Consider the following 13,749-nt stretch of genomic DNA (forward strand, 5'->3'; position numbering starts at 1 on the left):
ACTAGGAAATTGAAATAACCAAAATGGGATGTGATCGGTCTTTTGAATTGAGGTGCCACCATTACTTGCTTTTGCTGCTGAAACATCGTCTGGCTCCTAATGGCTTCTAACATTGTGTTCCTACCTACATTGATCATTTAATACTAGCATCATCTTTCTGACAAACCACAAACACTTCCAAAACTTGACCTCTTCCCTTTATCGCTTTTGATTAAGAAGAGAACTATCTGCAGGAAATGCCCTAAAAACCACAAAGGATTATCAGAAATATAATGATGAGTGATTCAGGGACTCTGTGGCTCTGCTTGTGTTCTTATAACCTGATCGTGGTCACTCTTCCCTTCGCCGCCGGAGCTTTGCCGTAGTTTCTTCTAGTCGGCTTCTCCAAGCAGCAATAATGGCATCATCATCCATCTCTTCTTCCTCTTCTTTACGCATGCTTCGCCTGTACTGAGAGAACTGTCTAGATGCAAATCTTTCTTCACTTTGTTCCACTTTTGCCTCCTTCTTTCCATCCTCTTCAGACTTTGAAAAGCTCTGGGTGAACTTTCTCTTGGCTCCAAATTCTGACGTGTCAGACCTGGCCTCCTCTTCACATGCCTCCACATGATGAGATCTAACTTGACTCTGTGTAGATGGTTCAGGGGATTCAGAGTCAAAGGACGGTTCAGGTGTTTGGCTGAAAACATGCAGCGCTGGGCTCTTTTCTCTGGAACTTGTTGTCTCACTAACCCTTGACCTTGTGAGCTTATACATCTTTTTGTCCTCTTTTGCAGAAGCAGAGGAAAATCTTGACGTGGTTCTCAGTGAATCTCCTTTTGACTCATAGGAAGAGGAGCTGTCTAGCTCTTCTCTTTGTGATCTGGAGAACCTGTAACTGGATGTTTCAGAATCCATCTCTCTAACTTTGGATGATCTGATGTATTTCTCTCTAGCCTTCTCACTTTGATCATAATATGACGGTGGTTCTTTTTCTGCTTTCAGGCCACTGAGCCACCTGGTAATATCAGTCTCTATCTCTGACTTCGGTGCACTTGTGTTTGCAGGTTGACTGGACAGATCAAAGACTGGATCGGTTCTGTCAAGATCTGCTTGCAAGGGGTGCCTGTGGCTGTTTGTTGTACTCTCTCTGTCATCTTCTATTTCATTTTCCTCTCCTTTGGTCATCTTTTTTTTAAACAGAGTGCTGCGTTTATTGTCTCTGATCACCTTTTCAATTTGATAATCTGACATTTTCTCTCTCATTTCCATTTGCATCTCCTTCTCCTTTCTCCTGAGTTTCTTTAGGTCAACATCATCAGCAAAGAGGCTGTACAGTGGCTTGCTTGTCTGTGTTGTCCTCATGTTTGAACTAGTCCCTTCTGTCCTTGTACTCACTGAGGTATTGCAAAGCAGGACAGACTGAGACTCAGCCCTGTGCACGTCCTGGTGGCGAAGCTGAGAGGTAGCAAGAGATGAGCCACTCTGAGCACTAAGAAGAGAAACCTTATCATCATCTACACGTCTGCCAAGGTCTCCTGACATTATGCTGGAGGCCATTCCAGACGATGGACGGGACAGCATCATGATCTCATTTTGCTTTTGAGCAATGGTTTCACTGACCACATTAGCAATCCAGTTCTGAATGCTTGCCATGGATATTGTGTCACCTGGGCCAACTGGGAGATTGGGAAGGGGTACACCTGGCATCTGAGGCTGCATTGCCCCCGTGCTGCTCCTGGTCTGTGATAAAGATGAATGATTTGTCTGCATGCTCAGTGCAGAAGCTGCATCCTCGGCACCGCTTGCAGAAGGTGCTGAGGGCCAGAAAGCTGACAGTGGGATACTCCCACTCATTGTACTGTCTGTCTCCCAGCTGCACATGGACTGGCTTTCTTCTAAAATTTTCTTTGAACGTTCAAGGAGCTCTACACGCCTCTGCTTCTTTTTAGCTGAAGCAGAATCCTCACTTTTGGCAAACTCCACAAATTCCTCCTTGCTTTCACTGCCCACCTTCTTCTGCCGCTTCATTTTCCAAGCCTGGTAAGCAGTCAGGTTAATATCTGACAAACTCTTCCCTTCTGTCCCCTCCCCACCTGCCTGGCTGCCATCTTCTGCTGGAGATGGTGCAGAAGATGATGATGGTTCTAAATCCTTCTTGTGAAAGCCAAACTGGATCCTCTTGACCTTCCACCTTTCTAGAGGAGTCAACTTGTCTTTGTTCTTTTGGCAGAAATTGTAAAAGGAGCTACTGTCTGAAAAAACACTCTCCTCATCCACATCCCTCTCCTTTCTTTCTGTTTCTGGGGATCGTCTCTCCCCACAATTTTTGTTCTTAGAATGATACCTCTGAGCAGCTTCTTTCTCAATCTCCAGAAGCCTCTGGTTCCACATGTCCCAAGTGCTCTCTGAAGACACAGAGCCTGTGCGGCTCCTCCTCATCCTGCTAAAGCTACTGGCTTCCAGCTGTTGTTTTAGGGTTCGGATCTCAAAACTGCTCACACTCTCAACATCGCTGAATTCACCTGATGGGTAAGGTCTTCCTCCCATGCTGGAATCTCTGTCCTCCTCCCTAGGTGGATCCTCCACTTGGTACTTCTCATTTCTGCGCTGCCAGTCATGGATCCTCTGTTCCACATCCTCCTCAGATTGTTCCCCTTCCTGATCCAGAAGCTTTGGAGATGTTGTTCTTCCATGGTTAACTCCTGGTTCCTTTGCAGGTAGGCCTTGTTTCTTCCTCCATTCCTCATACAACTGTTCCTCTTCCTCCTCACTGATGAGGGTGGAGTGTTTGGAAACCCAGCTAGTTTTTCCCACAGATGAAGAGCTCATAAGGCTACCCAGCAGGCTGCTGGTGTCCTCTTCTTCTACTGTGATGGAGTGGGCTTTGGCTCCCATGATGCTTTCTGAGTCCCCAGCTCCAGACAGTCGGGAAGAAGTCCCTGCATGGACAACAGGACTTTGACTAGGAGTGACTTCTTCATCTCCAGTATGCTCCAACTCTCGTTCCTCCAACAATTGCTCGTTGAGCTCCCTTAGCTGTTTCAGAAAGCCATCATTGGGGTAAATGGCACGCTTCTTTCTCAGAGTCATCAGAGCCTCCAGAACAGTCATATGGTGGTAGATCATCAGGTAGGCAGCCACCAGCACAGCTGAGCGACTGATTCCCATTTCACTGCTGACAAGGATTTTGCCTACAGATATTGAATATAAAAGTAATTAGTTATTTCCAATGACATAGAGAGGCTGTTCTAATATGTAGCACAAAAGCATCCTCTGAATACTGTTAAAAATTAGACATATTATATGTTTCAGTGACTGAAACTAATACTAAATATTTGTTAGCTTTATCTTAATAAAAATCTAGACACATATGAATAAAAAGCACATTAGTTTCAAAAGCTGTAGGAAGGCACACTTTAAAACAATCTAAGTAATATTTGTATTTTCACCTATACACTTCACTTCCCCAAATAATCATAAAACTTATAATAGGTATTAGAAAGACAAATGTTACGGTATTCTTGACTTGCTGGCTGACTTAGGGTAAGACATTTAAGCTTTCCATGCTTCAGTTTCCCCGTATGTAAAAAAGGAGATACTAGCATTAGCCTCAGGGAAGGTATTGGGAGGATAAGCAAATAACTTAATTTTTTATAAGGCACATTATAGGGCTTGAATACAATTTTATATTAATTTAATTATATTTTTGCCAGAATCCAGATCTGCTGTTTTGCAAGGTACACTCAAACAGTTACATCTAGACTGGCTGGAGGCCAGAGTCATAGTGTATCTCAGAACAGAATAATCAAGCAACTAGCATGAGAGCGCTGATTTTAACTCTGACAAACTGATACAGCTGCTTCAATCTACCAGGACCCCACCATTCTGTAAACAGTGACTGCAAGAGCTAGCATCAAAGCGAGGATCTACTTTATTTCATGGCATTTACACAGAAACCACCTCTTGCAGAAACCTAAGCTTTGGCACAGGAGAATTGTTTTTTTAAAGTTACTTTTATAGAAAATTACAGTTAAAAGAAAAGGTTGTAAATATGAAGAGAGCGTAAATGAGGCTTTGCTAGCTTGCAAATAACTGAAATTACTGTTTCTAAATGTGTGATAAACTCCAGTTCAATCAAACTGTTCGCACTGAAACTTAATGAAGCCAGTTTAAACACCACCTTTCTGACTGCTAGTATGTTACCACAAGTATTTAGCTACTGTACCTATTCCTACAGTCCCAAAATGTCTTTTACACCTTTCTTAGTATCAAAAGTCTCAGTTACCTTCCAAGTGTTTTAACAGCCAATAAAGCCTACCTAACTGCTCACCAAAAGGGGGAGATCTCATTTATCTGCTTATCTGCTTTCTTTTAAGGCTCTTCTGTCTCTGTGCATCCTTTCCTGTGTCGGTTCTGGTGCTCTCCGAGCCCTTTAATGAGCCAGTTCAGCTCACTAACCCAATGGAAAACCATCTCTTTCCTCCTGGGCTGTCATTTTTTCTGGGTTAGTGAGTTGAATGAATGGCCAGAAGCAGTAAGCATCTGTACCATGCCAAGGGTAGCAATGGGAGTTAGGAGGAAAAACATAAATGGGTAGAGTGTCCCTCCTCATCTTGTTGGTGAGCTATTAAAATTGTCTCAACTTTAAAAGTTCTCACTTTTCTTAATGTCACTTCTACTAGGACATAACCTCTTGTCTCCCTACAAAAACTATATGTATTGAATACATAGATGAAGAATTTCAGTGATGTCACTGATTGTGGTGTTCATTTTCATATTGAATTCCACAAAGATATTTCTAATTGGTCACTGAAGCTGCAACAAAATGACCAGTATGCACAGGAGGTCCACAGAATAACAGCTGCCATGGAGTTGGAGTCCAGGTGCAGACATCCAGGGGTTCAACCCAGCTGTTTGGATTGTTCTAGTAAATCAGCCTGTTCTTTTGTAGTACAGATTGTTCTTCTGTAATAAAGATTGTTTTGTAGTAAAGATTGTTCTAGTAAATCAGCCTGTTCTTTTTCTTTCCTGGCAAAGCTGAAACTTGCCGTGTACAGGAATATATCAATATATATAGTATTATACAATATGAATATAAAAATATATTTATTGGAGCAGGTTGGGGTTTTTTACCCTCTTTGCAACAGTAGGGTACTTTCAAAGCAGTTGAGGAAGGTGGCTCACAGCAACTCCAAAGACGTGGGGCTTGCAGCAGGGGCCGCTAGACTGCCTCTCACTGGTTTGCCCCCTCCTGTTTTGAATGAAGCATGGCAGAAAAGGGCAAGAAGTGTTCACCGTAACTGGATGCAGAAAACAAAGTATCTGCCTTCTACTCTATTACAAATGTGGCATCGTCTGTTTATCAGAGTAACACTTATACTCATTACCTCCAAAGCATTCTAGAACCACTGTAACTTTCTCATCTTACCCCTGTAAGTCAGCAGTGCTTCGTCAAGGAACTCTGCAGCTGGGCGGAAGTGTTTGGAGATATCCATGTCTGGAAAATCATCCACTTCAATGCCCAGGTATTGGATATTCAGACCATTGTAGAAACCTGGTCCTGTGTATACCCCTGTACCATGAGCTGCATTCAAGACATGCGTGATCCCCAGTCTCTTCAAACGGCTTTTGTTCACTGCAATACTTCTTCAGAAAAGAAAAAAATATGTTAGATATCATTGGTCCTATTTCAGGCAGGAAACCTGCACTCACCTGTAGAGCTGCATGCTCAGTTTCCACTCCAGCTTGATTTTAAACTCATCCTGCCATCCTAGGTTCAGACTGTTTACTTATTTCTCAATTTTTATCACTCCGTAATCGATGCTTTACACTATATCCCCTCCTAATTCTGTCTGGTCACTTGCACAGGTGTCTCAGACAGCTGAGCCATGGTACAGAAGACCTGACCGTTTCCACTTGATATTTGCTATGGCATTTCTTTTTAAACTCTCTTTCACATAACAAAGACTTTAGTCACAACTTCAGGGCCAAATTCCAATCAGAACAGTGTAATTTGGGCTCATTTTCCTTTTCCTCTCCTAAATTGTCAAAGCATCAAAATAGCATGGGAAAGCTGCTGATTCTATTCCAGAAGTATTTACTTTTCAGTGCAAAGAGATCTTTGTGAGCATATTCTGAAAAACACTTTGGGGCTCTCTAGGGATGAAAAGTATTAGATGCATGTAATACATGTTATGCCTTCTTCATGTTATGGTTCCATCTGACCCTTAACTGGGAATCTCATGCAACTGGATGACAAAAGCTGACACTCACTTTTCTGCTATGAAGACATTAGGCCAGACTTCATCCACAGCATCCCTGGGGGTCTCCAGCCTGTCCTTCACAAGTGCCCTCTGCAAGTCCATCACACACGGCGTGTTAAACAAGCTGGTGTCATCAATCTTTTCCTTAACGCGGTTGTACAGGTCTTCCACCATCAGCTGCTGTGCAGACTCTAACATCCTAGGACACACCGAATCTACCTTGGTGTCCTTTGTCTTCAGTTCTGGAATAAACTGACATTGTAACTAAAAGCATGTAAAAACAACACAAATATATGAGCTGTCATTCTTTGTTCCTGGGACAAGCCCTGTGGCTTGCTTTCTTTCCCAGTAACATCACACCATCCTGTCTGCAATGTGTGGATGTATATGCTTATCTAGTAGCCTCAACGTAGTTAGTAATGGGAAGAGCATATTTCACTGTCCTCTCAATCCGGAGACCCACAAGGGCCAAAGGCCTGGGCCTTAAGGGCACGCTCATTCTATCTGTAGAAGAATGCAGTTGCTCTCTGCAGCTTCCTGAGGGGACGTGGAGAGTGAGGTGCTGACCTGGGATCCAGTGATAGGACGTGTGGGAATGGTTCAAAGCTGCGCCAGGGGAGATTCAGACTGGATGTTAGGAAACATTTCTTTACCGAGAGGGTGGTCAAACCCTGGAACAGGCTTCCTGGAGTGGTGATCGATGCCCCAAGCCTGTCAGTGTTTAAGAGGCATTTGGACAATGCCCTTAACAACATGCTTTAACTTTTGGTCAGCCCTGAAGTGGTCAGGCAGTTGGACTAGATGATCATTGTAGGTCCCTTCCAAATATTCTATTCTATTCTATTCTATTCTATTCTATTCTATTCTATTCTATTCTATTCTATTCTATTCAGTTTGTTGCAGCGAGCAGCCAGCAATCAAACTGTATTCACCATTGCGGTACATGATTCTGTCACAGATTCAGCGCACAACTTCGAAGGAAGTCACCAAACCTTTCTGTAAATTGTTATTTCTTTGTATTTTTCATCTCTACCTCAGGTGGGGTTTTCTCATAAAGGCTTTTTTATCATTTTAGGACCTCTGGAGGAGAAAGGCAAAACCAGTGCAACTCAAGTCTCTATTGCTTACATAGTTCTTTTACCCTCTTACCTTCATTGATTATTTGTTTTGCAGCCACAGCAGATGACAAATGGATTGGCTCCATGAAGATGCTCTCTGTATCAGTGTCCGATATCACTGAATACCTGCCAACCAACCACACTGCCTATTAGGCAAATGCCCTCCACTGGGATCCCATCCCCAGGACTTTAGCCCTTTTCACCCCTTCCAGAAGAGCAGCAGGGAACTGGAGCAGTGAGGATCCTTTGATGGTAGAAAGGAAGCCCTAGATCTTCTCCCACTCCTCACCCCCTCCCTGCTCTCTGGTGTGGTGCTACAGCCTTCAAATATGCCTTGGTACCCAGTGTTTACAGGACACAGACAGGTCCAATGGAGAGGAGCTGCAGTGTGCTGGGAGTGCAAGAGAATGGACCGGTGGAGGAGTTTTTGGGTGGAGAAGATCAGTGTCTAGATTGAGACTGGGAGGGGGATGGATCACAAGAAATAGTCGCATAAGTAGCTCTCACTTAGACAGACAGACATAAACATTGTCTGTCCTGGTTTCAGCCAGGATAGAGCTGGTTTTCTTCACAGAAGCTAGTGTGAGGCTATGTTTTGGATTTGGGATGAGAAACTGTTGATAACGTGCTGATGTTTTGAGTTGTTGCTGAGCAGTCAAGGACAGTCCAGCTTCTCATGCTGGCCTGCCAGCAAGAAGGCTGGGGGTGCACAGGAAGCTGGGAGGGGACACAGCCAGGACAGCTGACCCAGGCTGGCCGAAGAGCTATTCCCTACCATAAAATGTCATCCTCAGTACATAAACTGGAGTTAGCTGGGGGCAGAAATCGCTGCTCAGGGACGGGCTATCGATCACTAGGTGGTGAGCAATCGCTGTACTGGGCATCACTTGTTCTTGTGCATTTCTTTGTCGGTATTATTATTGTTGTTATCATTGTTGTTTCCTTCTCTCTTGTGGTCCTATTAAACTGTTTTTATCTCAACCCATGAGTTTTTTCCGAATTTTCTCCCCTGTCCCACTGGGGGAGGAGGGAGTGAGGGAGTGGCTGCGTGGTGCTTAGTTGCCAGCTGGGGCTAAACCAGTCCTTTTTGGCGCCCAACGTGGGGCCAAAGGCTTGAGATAATAACAGTTGCAGGTCACGATATCAGTTTATTTGTTTTGCATCATGCTCTCCTCTTTGCCGTACATGTTAAGGATTGCTGTTGGTAAACCAGTCCTTTTTGGCGCCCAACGTGGGGCCAAAGGCTTGAGATAATAACAGTTGCAGGTCACGATATCAGTTTATTTGTTTTGCATCATGCTCTCCTCTTTGCCGTACATGTTAAGGATTGCTGTTGGTTTCTGCAGGCTGCTGTACTCTGCGACGATTAGTAATGTCTTGCCTGCGAGATTTGTTTTTAGAACACTGACCTTGAGCTTAATGTGGTATCATCTGAGCTCTGTACTAAAGCAGTTACTGTATTTTGGCTACTATCTTGTGGAGACAATTAGCAATTATACTTCTGCCTCCAAAAGGCTTTTTATGGAGGAAATGCAGAATGGTACCTTTGCTACCCTCTATCATAATGTTTCCACCTTCATCACAATAACTTTTCAGTATTTTGAACACCCTTGGGTAGTTAAAATACTCTGTTGCTACTTCTGGGGAACACTGTTTTAGTTTCGTCTAAGATCAGCAAGCAATTTAAGAATATCATCCAGAGATCTGCCCCAAGGCTGGATAGTCATAAATGGCAGGGTTGTGGAACAGCATGGGCAAATGCCTGGGGCGGTGGGCACCTCCGGTGTTTTGGAACTTCACTCCCGAACAAGTGCAGAATCCTGATAAACTAGCAGAATATTTGGAAGAAGTATGCTGTCAGCCTAGCAGTTCCAAGGAGACACAAATCATTGCAATGTACTGGGGCCTGGCCCGTGCCTACCGAGCTCTATTTAACACGATGCAAAGGGGAGAGAGGGTCTCCTGAGAGACCCTGATGGGGTCTCCCTCAGAGAGGACCTGATGACAATGTGACAGGCATTGCCACTCTCCATTAAAAAGGACTGTCGTGGTTTAGCCCCAGCCGGCAACTAAGCACCACGCAGCCACTCACTCACTCCCCCCTCCCCCAGTGGGACAGGGGAGAGAATTGGGAAAAAACTCATGGGTTGAGATAAAAACAGTTTAATAGGACCACAAGAGAGAAGGAAACAATGATAACAATAATAATACCGACAAAGAAATGCACAAGAACAAGTGATGCCCAGTACAGCGATTGCTCACCACCTGGCAATCGATAGCCCATCCCCAAGCAGCGATTTCCACGCCCCGGCTAACTCCAGTTTAGGTACTGAGCATGACGTCGTATGGTAGGAAACATCCCTTTGGCCAGCCTGGGTCAGCTGTCCTGGCTGTGTCCCCTCCCAGCTCCCCGTGCACCCCCAGCCTTCTTGCTAGCAGGCCAGCACGAGAAGCTGGACTGTCCTTGACTGCTCAGCAACAACTCAAAACATCAGTACGTTATCAACATTTTCTCATCCCAAATCCAAAACACAGCCTCACACCAGCTTCTGTGAAGGAAACCAGCTCTATCCTGGCTGAAACCAGGACATTGTCTTAACTAGAATTTATTGAACAATTCAAACCAGATTATACTAGAAAACTGTTGGGGTTTTTTTCTGTTAGCTAATTGCCTACAAGCACCTTTTGAGTTACCACAAGCTGCAATGCAAATATTAAGATTGAAGCCTGTGAATCTCTCCCTCGGTACTCAGCACATTGGTCACTTCATAGCATGAATCTGTGGTCAGTCTCTCCACTCACATAGTGTTATCTAACTGCAGGTCAGAAACAACTATGAAACCCACAAACACCTTTGAAGGGAGTTCTTTGACACATAGCATAAGTTTTTGTCAAGCAAAAAAGGTCCACAATCTTGAAAACAAATACATTTCCATCTGGGTCCACCTGTACAAGTCCAAGCAAATCTTACCTTTTTATTTAGACTATCTTAACAAAATATTTTAAAGAGCTTTTTCCCCTGATGCACACTCTCTATGTTTCCTCCTAAATAGATGGTACAGGTCATTAGGACAAGTTTGCTGCCATCACAGAAGCTATCGGACAATGCAGGAGTGCAATACTTGCAACACACTGTTTTTGTTTAATTAAAGCAGGAGAGGGCGGGTGATTACCGTGCAGTCAGGGTGCAGCACAGTGTCTGGAAAGCTAAACTGCTTTCATTCTCCAGAATCAAAATGGAGGGCACAGCCTTCGGAAACTGCTTAATAGGCTTGTCTAGATCATTTAGTTGGGTTCCAGCACTTGTCAACCGTGACTGAAAGTAATCCTCTTCTAGCTCTTCAAGAGGGTTTATGAGATGAGCAAGAGGAGTCTCAGTCTCATTTACAGGAGCTGACACATTTGCAGCTATGCCCTGCCTTCAATTCCTTTTGCTGTAAAGGTTGCCTCCAAGCTCAATAAAAAGATAACAGTTGGTAATAATCTGCCATCACTGCCTCAACACATTCTACGTGTAGCTGCCCCAAGCATCCCTGAAACACATGGGTGCAGAACTGCCCAAACCTGGATACTTCAAGGCCCTTGTTCTAGGCCCTTCAAGGGAAGGGAAGGGAAGGGAAGGGAAGGGAAGGGAAGGGAAGGGAAGGGAAGGGAAGGGAAGGGAAGGGAAGGGAAGGGAAGGGAAGGGAAGGGAAGGGAAGGGAAGGGAAGGGAAGGGAAGGGAAGGGAAGGGAAGGGAAGGGAAGGGAAGGGAAGGGAAGGGAAGGGAAGGGAAGGGAAGGGAAGGGAAGGGAAGGGAAGGGAAGGGAAGGGAAGGGAAGGGAAGGGAAGGGAAGGGAAGGGAAGGGAAGGGAAGGGAAGGGAAGGGAAGGGAAGGGAAGGGAAGGGAAGGGAAGGGAAGGGATAAACTGGAGAGGTGCTTCTGTTCATTTTGAGTGACTGATGAGCAGTAGGAGAGTGATTTACCAAGTTCAGTATATAATTTTACTTTATGTGAGCTCAGTGAACTTCCTAAACAATTTTTAAACACATGTCGTTAAATGAAATAAGCACTCTGTCTTCATTTTTACTGCATTTCATAAACTCCTACTTGAGGGCTTCTGGGGCAGGTTCTTTTCAAACTCCATCCCTATTCCCTGCCTTCAGCTAATCTCAAAGTGTATAGAAAGCCCTGCAGAGCATTTTGCTTTAGGAAAAGAGTACAAAGGGATGTGTTTTTCCTTGTATTAGGAGAAAACACATCTAATCATGCTTGTTTTGGTTGAGGCAACTCAATTTCTGCTTGTGCTGTGACAGCCTCCTGTTCAGTGCCTGAAGCCTGTAGCTAAAGATGGCTCTGAACCAAACCCAAATCCAAAGCCCCTCATTCTTTCTGGGGCCTGGAAAGGCTAATATCAACATAAAAAAATTTCACAGGTCCTTTATAGTGGACAGAAAGTTGGGGCTGGATTTGGGAAAAGTTGAAATCCAGATCAGAAGTTTCAGCATGAGGGTAGATGTGAGAGGATAAGATAGGGAAGAGCAGCAATCTCAATAGTAATGCTTTCTGCAATCTATCCCCGCTGTGTGCACGTACACTCTCAGCAGAGTGGACTAATTAGTGCAGGAGTCCATCTCTACAGTCTCCTTGCTGGCAGCCTAACCCCTGCCTCAGGGAGGGAAGCCCTGGGCTCCACGCCTGATCCAAGTGCCTGTGCAGAGAGGAGGCGGTGGAAGAGGAGGGAAGGCAAGCTGATCTACCATGTGCTACCAACAGGCCATGGCAGTGCCTGTGGCAAGCATACTCACCGGCTGGGTGAGGGGCTGCGGAGATAGTGGGCCTGCACGGCCTTCACGTTTGGTCCCTCGTCCTCCCCATCGGGCACCACCTGCTCGCTGTCTGAATCTCTGCCGCTGGCCATGGCAGCTGCGAGGCGATCCGCTACAAGGGGAGCACAGTAGGAGGGAGGGCCATTACAGAGGTATGGAAGGTCTGGAAGCCATCCTGCAGCTGTGGGGCAGCGGTGGCAGGGAGGGGTATAGCAGAAGGGGCTCCCATATCTTGCTCCCACCCTGTGAGCAGCTGTTGCTGCAAGCCAGCAGGCACTGGCTCCTCTGTCAGGGTGCTTGCCGTTCCTGAGGCCTCGTGCAGTTCCCTGGCTGCTGCCCAGCAAGCGTCAATGCCCTTCTTCCCTGTGAGTAAGCGTGCAGGAAGGCCAGGAAGGAAGGGGTGGCAGGGCAGAAACTCTATACCCTCCCTGGCCAGCTCAGCCTGTGCGTGGTGGCTGGAAGGAGCTGTACACAGAGCCGGACTGGAAGGAGCCTCGGGGGCAAGAAACATGAGCCCTCACCTCCCCAAAATGAAACACTCCTAAGGTTCAAGGCCGAAGGTGCTTTAAGCCTTAAGACTTTGTCCTTGTAATCCTTTGTGGGGAGGCTGCTGTGCCCACCCTGGGCACAGGAGAGCGAGGGGGCCCATAGCTCAGTTAGGACCATGAAAACACAGCAGCCGACGCTTCCCCAGGTCTGGCCAGAGTGACTCCTGACTCGCCATGCCATGACAGCTGGCAGCGGCTCCCAAGGGCCCCAGTAGCTGGTCTCAGGAGGGAGAACTGGAGCTGTGTGCCACTAATGGGGCTGAGGAGCGGCTGCTGCTCACGGGGCAGCAAGCAGGGAGGCAGGGGAGCAAGGAAAGGGCACTTACCCTCTGTGCCTGGGCGACTCTGTTGGTGGTCCCTGCTGGAGGCACGATGGAGTCCAGTGAAGAGGGCAGGAAACCTGGCAGGGAACGGGTACTAGAGGGGGAGAGAAATCAGCTGCCCCCTCTCGCTCTCTCTGCGGCTTCTTCATCAAGGGGCAGGACAACTGTCGGCACCAAACCTTTATCAGCTTTCTAAATATAGCGTTGTCCTGACGCTGGCTGCTGGATTGCATGGGGAAAGAATTCAGTGCCTCATAGACGGCAGCTGGTCAAGCACTTAACTCCTTCCCCGCTGTGGGCTGGATCCTCTGACATTTCCCAGTCACAGGAGGAACCCAGAGAAGAGTCCAGAGCCAGTGAGGCTGGACCTCCACCTGCAGGGATCCTCCAGGCAAGTGGGATCCCACCAAGTGCAACTTGAAAAGCTGGTATGACCTCTGATGTCCTTGGGAAATGCAGTGCAGGATGAGCACTCCAAGCTTAGTAGAAGTAAGCTACCTGTCAACTACCTGGACTTCTCTAAGGTCTTTGATACAGTCCCCCGCAACATTCTTACCTCTAAATTGGAGAGAGAGATGGATTTGATGGATGGGCTATTCAATGGATGGGGAATTGGCTGGATGGCTGCATCCAGTTACAGTCAACGGCTCAGTGTTCAAACGGAGATCAGCAACAACTGGTGTCCCTCAGGGTCCATACGTCCAGG

The 13,749-nt window shown here is 46.2% G+C and overlaps 1 protein-coding gene across 1 annotated transcript; it reads right to left on the bottom strand.

Annotated features, from left to right (window-relative positions):
* Window positions 1-330: 330 nt before the first annotated feature.
* STYXL2 (serine/threonine/tyrosine interacting like 2) lies at window positions 331-12,264 on the bottom strand (the record flags this gene model as incomplete). Its single annotated transcript, XM_082014176.1, has 5 exons — window positions 331-3,173; window positions 5,411-5,628; window positions 6,256-6,487; window positions 7,395-7,489; window positions 12,152-12,264. The coding sequence occupies 5 exons, from the start codon at window positions 12,262-12,264 to the stop codon at window positions 331-333; spliced, it is 3,501 nt and encodes a 1,166-aa protein (XP_081870302.1).
* Window positions 12,265-13,749: the final 1,485 nt, after the last annotated feature.

This window comes from Phaethon aethereus (assembly GCF_964289735.1).
Source record: "Phaethon aethereus genome assembly, chromosome: 1".
NCBI classification, from domain to species: Eukaryota; Metazoa; Chordata; class Aves; order Phaethontiformes; family Phaethontidae; genus Phaethon; species Phaethon aethereus.